At 54.1% G+C, this 4886-nt stretch overlaps 1 protein-coding gene across 1 annotated transcript; it reads right to left on the bottom strand.

Moving 5' to 3' along the window:
- Positions 1-490: 490 nt before the first annotated feature.
- On the bottom strand, positions 491-4881 carry SUOX (sulfite oxidase). The gene is made up of 4 exons (XM_082350966.1): positions 4618-4881; positions 3107-3166; positions 2669-2846; positions 491-2433 (listed from the first exon to the last, which is right to left on the bottom strand). Exons 1-4 carry the CDS (start codon positions 4749-4751, stop codon positions 1024-1026), a joined length of 1782 nt encoding a protein of 593 aa, XP_082207092.1. The 5' UTR covers positions 4752-4881; the 3' UTR covers positions 491-1023.
- Positions 4882-4886: the final 5 nt, after the last annotated feature.

Below are 4886 nucleotides of genomic sequence, written 5' to 3'. Positions count from 1 at the left end.
CGCGGTCGCAGGCAAAGGGTAACTCAGTGACTGCCCCTTCATCTGCATCTACTTTGCAAACAAGGCCACGGTTGGACGCCCTAGTTGCGGTGGCACATCTGCCCCTAGTGCCAAGTTTTGCCTTTGCCGCCCCTAAGACAATATTGATTTTGACCTCTTAGTATTCTTTGCCTTTCCTGCCAAGTGCGTAGGAATTGTGTGGGGGAGGGGCTTAAGGATGCCAAATCAAAAAAAATTTCCTCTCTTGGGGGGTATCCTGAGGTCATTCACTTAAGTAGCCCCGCAGATACTGAGACTTAAGAGAAGGAAAGCCCAATCTGGACTTCCCTGCCCCTGCTTCCTTTTTCCCTTCCCCCCACTTTTTGTTTGTTTTGGGTTGTCTCACTAGATGTCCCAGTACCAATCAGTGCACCGCCCTCCTGCAACTTGCTCACTCCCCAGCCTCAAGAAGTCCCAAAGGTCATAATCTTTTTTTGCTCTTTCAGAGTGGTAGTCTTAAACAGATATTTTATTGATGTATTTAGAAAAGTGGAACAATAAAGGGAGAGGGTCGCGCCCGTCACAACCCCTGGCAACCTAGAGACGCAGTAAAAAGTTGCATATACACTTTTCTTACACATATCCTCACACATTCTCTGAAGAATCCAAGAAGAAAAGCAAAATAAGGCCTCAGTGGTGATAGTCATTAGAAATGGAGATAGGGTAGGTAGAAAAATAGCACTTATTTCCAGAATTACTTTTCCTACTTCTAGCCCTTTGCTCCAGCAGCTCTTACCTCCTCGAAGGCACCGGGTCAGTGGCCAGGAGGGGTATGTAACACCTCCTGTCAAAGGGAAGCAGGTGCCTGGGTGGAAGTGTGCAATGCATGTACCTGTGTGTGGCTTCGGAAGGCATAGTCAGGGTTGTGATGCAAGACATGGAGAGGTGGAGGGAAGGATGTTTTGTGGTAATGAGGCCAAGGGATGGGTGTGGAAAGGGGTTCAGAAGGTGGTTCTGGAGAGTAGATGGTTCCATTTCACTTTCTCATGGAGCAACATGGACGTGGACATGGTGCCAGGCATTGCTGAGCACGCCTCGCAGGTTCCAGATGGGGGCCACTGTGTCTGGCTGAACATTGTAGCTGTCATCTACAGCCTTACAAACGATGTTCAATTCTTTTTTCCCAGCTGGCACAGGGGCTTGCAGCTGCCATAGCCGCCAGGCCCAGGCCTTTCGGGCACGCTGTTCCTCTCCATCCAGCTCAGCCACCTGCCAGGTTAGGCCCCCATCCAGAGACACATCCACCCTGACCACAGCTCTTCCTCCACCACTCCATGCATAGCCTTTGACAGTCACCTCCCCTGACTCTATTGTCTCCCCATCTTTGGGCTGTGTGATGGCTGACTGGACAGGAAGTTCCTGAATAGATGGAGCCGAGTCAAAATCTACAGTGTCCCAGTCCACAGATGGAGAGAAGCCTTTGTAATCCCGCCGCTGCCAGTGGCTGTAACTTTCCTCTGGTTCCACGCTCACTTTGCCCAGCCATTTGACATGGCGGGCACCCACCACACCAGGAACCACCACCCGCACAGGGAAGCCATGGTCACGAGGCAGAGGCTGCCCATTCATCTCATATGCCAACAGGACCTCAGCTTCAGGGTCCATGGCCCGAGCCAGAGGGATGGATGCTCCATAGGCAGTCCCTGTGGGGTCTGAGTCCAGTCCCTCAAAGCAGACATGGGCCTCAGTTTCAGAGAGGTGGTGACCAGCCTGGGATAACACATCACAGAGCCGTGCCCCAGCCCAGCGTGCAGTGCTAATGGCCCCTGCACTCCACTCCAGACCTCGTACTTCTTTGAACCGAGTCATCTCAGAGCGCCGGTTGCCAGCACACTGCAGAGTGACCGTGATCTCATGCTTGGGGAACTGGTACAAGTCATCCAGGGATAGGCACAGAGACTGACCCCCAGGTGGCCCTACTACATGTAGGCGATAGGTGTCTGGGTCAAGGTTAGGTACAGGCAAATGATTCCGGGTGAAGAAGATAGGGTTGGGTGTGATGTAGTTTTCTGTCAGCAGCTCAGGGGGTGGTTCCGCATTAAAGGGGCGCTGGCTGTTGACCTTCAGGGCTGGGTGACGTATAGGATCATCAGCGTAAGGGTCAGAGGTCTTCAAGATGGAGGCTGCCTTGTCGTCGGGGCTCAGCTCCCCAATCTTGTACTGAGCCAGTATCTCTCGCACGTGGGACTGGTTGTGAACAGCATAGAGGGCCCAGAAGGGCTCTAGAGGACCCCCAGCTGCTAGCATCAGCTTTGATGGACCCCCTGGGTGTAGGTCCACAAATTCTGTGACATCAAAGACCTCAGAGCCCAAAGTCACCCAGATCCCAGTCTCAGGGCTGCTGTGGGATCTCACTTCCTCCCTCGTGTATATGCGTGGTGACTCCTGAGCAGCCTGCAGGCAGGGCAGGGTTGAGGCAAAAGGGAACAAAATGTTAAGAAGAAATCACTCACTTCACCCTGACCCAACCGACAACGGTGTAGCCACTGGGAAATGGAGGTAACAGATTCCGTCTCTACTGTGCATGAAGACAGTGTCACCGTGGGCTCTGTGGTAAAGCCTGGGTTGCCTGGGGAGCTCACTAGGGCCCCTTTGTTCTGACAGTGAAGTCCCTTCCTTCCCTACTTACCCTGCACCGGTGGTCATGATAGGCCAACACTGCACCAAGGCCTAGCAGAGTCCCCATGACTCTCCATCCCCTGGTGCTGGAGTTATCACCAGAGAAGGCATGGCTGGAGCGCTGTGGCTGAAATGAATCATTTGTAGAGCAGGCCCAAATGCAGAGCCTTGAGGGGGCTGACTTGAGTCTGGAAGAGAGAGAAGTCTTCTTAGTAGCACACTTCTGATCATAAGAAAGGGCTAGGGAAGGCCTGGGATGTACCTCTCCCAGGTTAGCCATTGGTTTCTTCAGTTGGGACTTAGTTTCTCAGGAGTGGGTGGGACAAGTGGGACGTGGCTTTCCCTTTCCTCCCTGGCCACTACCTCAACCATCTTAATCTGGCAGATAAGATAAGAGTCATAAAGGTACAGGGAGTAGGAGATATGGGCTAGGAACTGGATGGCCTACCTGTAGGCCTGTCGGAGCCCTGGGACCACAGTTCTATGCAGCAGCAGCATTACGGCAGACCTAGGATAGAAGGAAGATTCCAGGATCAAGACAGGGAGTCCTGCATCAGGGATGAGATTAGGGTAGCTTGAGGGAATGGGTGGGAGGAGGACACAGAGGAGATCAGCTAGGAGCTCTCTGGACAAATGGGTAAACTTTTTCTGTGGTAATGAGGCCAAAGAATGGAAGTGGGGGTCCAAATGGGCCCTTAGAGAAAACTTGGAGAACTTCGGAGACAGAATATGCTGACAGGATGGAAAGGAATGGGGGGTGGGAGGGAGTCTCCTAGAATCACCTGTCTCCCATCCTCCACTCTCTACTTTGTCCACTACAGAGAACAATGGGGGCCAGGGCCTAAAGGGCAGAAGCCAAAAGTCTATTGTCCAGTTTGCCAGTTTATTATTTCTGAAGTCAGCAGAGGACAACCGCAGGGTATACTCAAAGAGAGACAAAAAGGTGAAAAAGAGTGGGAGGTGAAGGAGCTCGGATGCTGGAGTCAAACTGCTTTGCTTTTATAAAACCAGTCCTGCCATTAACCAGCCCTGTTCCTGGGCAAGATACCAAGCCTCTCTGAACTTGTGTCCTCATCTATGAAATGAGATCTACCTAGCAGAGCTGCTGTGATGAGCAAACAAGTAGTAACATTATCATTGAAGGTCTTTCCCTCTACCCACCCTAAAAAAATAAAAATTGAACCCGGCTGGGAACTGGACCCCAATCTGGACCAACCCCAACCCCTACCTTGTCTATGCCATTCCAGTGAGCTCAGGAAATTGAGGAGTTAATGGCCAGGATGTCAGGGGATGGGCTAGAGAAGGAAGAGGGTAATTTTTCCGCTCTGGCCTGCAGCAGTTTCTTCCTTACAGCACTGAGCATATCACTGACCCCGGGAGGGCCAAAGCAGGGAGGGGTGAGAAGAGTCAGAACTGCTGATGAGATGCTAAAGAGGGGTGCCGGCACAGAAACTGCGAGGAAGCTAGGAATAGGAGCAGAGTCTGCATTTTACTCCTGGGCCTTGTGACCCTCACTCTCCCTCCCACTTTCCCTCAATCCCAGCAGCCCACTATAACCAGACTGGAGCGGTACAGGTAGAGCTGACTTGTAGGTGAACTCGGTCAGCCCAGTGTCCCAAGTTTGGGAGAGGCAGTCTTCTGCTGCAAAACGGATGCCACCCCCTTGTGCGGGTGGTGGACAGTTACTCCGCAGGGTCACTTTGGGTAGAAAATGGATATGTCCAGCACCGGGGCCCAAGCACCCGGTTCCATGTCACTGCCCAACAGCTGGCCCAGGAGTGTCTTGTAGCAACGCCCCGCCGCGGCCCAGGAGCACAGAGCTAGCGGGAGTGGAGGCAGGTACTGGCAGTTTTGCTGTCCTTGGAATTCGGAGCACCCCTGGGTGCCAAGACCGCCGCCGCCGCCCAGGTTACTAACCCTGCCTCCTCCTCTTCCCTCTCCCGGCCCCAGCCTCCTTACCCAGCTCGGCGTCCGCACGGTGGCTCTTTTACCCGCTCGGCGCCCAGCGGCTGCCGGCGAGGGGCGGGGCCTGCGCCGTGACGTTGTGCCGGAGTAAAGGACCACTCTCTCCCCTCGGCTCGTCCCCCAGCCATTGGCGGGCGGCGGGCCGCCTCCCAGCTGCTGTGCCCGCCTCCTGGAGGCCGAGGCGGGCGGCGCGCCACCTGGGCTCGGAGCTAGGGCGGGCTGTTTTTGCTTCCACCCCTGCCAGACGAGGAGTGGGACCTCAT

The sequence above is a fragment of the Balaenoptera borealis genome (assembly GCF_965194805.1).
Source record: "Balaenoptera borealis genome assembly, chromosome: 13".
NCBI lineage: Eukaryota > Metazoa > Chordata > Mammalia > Artiodactyla > Balaenopteridae > Balaenoptera > Balaenoptera borealis.
The sequence above is the reverse complement of the archived record's forward strand: the minus strand, read 5'-3'. Positions and strand labels throughout refer to the sequence as shown.

Excerpts from the sequence above, each read along its gene's own strand:
- SUOX (XM_082350966.1), bottom strand. The coding sequence starts at position 4,751 with ATGGCTGGGGGACGAGCCGAGGGGAGAGAGTGGTCCTTTACTCCGGCA. Across the intron at positions 3,167-4,617 it reads CCGTGCGGACGCCGAGCTGG|GTCTGCCGTAATGCTGCTGC; the intron begins GTAAGGAGGCTG and ends CTTCTATCCTAG. Across the intron at positions 2,847-3,106 it reads GGGCTCCGACAGGCCTACAG|ACTCAAGTCAGCCCCCTCAA; the intron begins GTAGGCCATCCA and ends TCTCTCTTCCAG.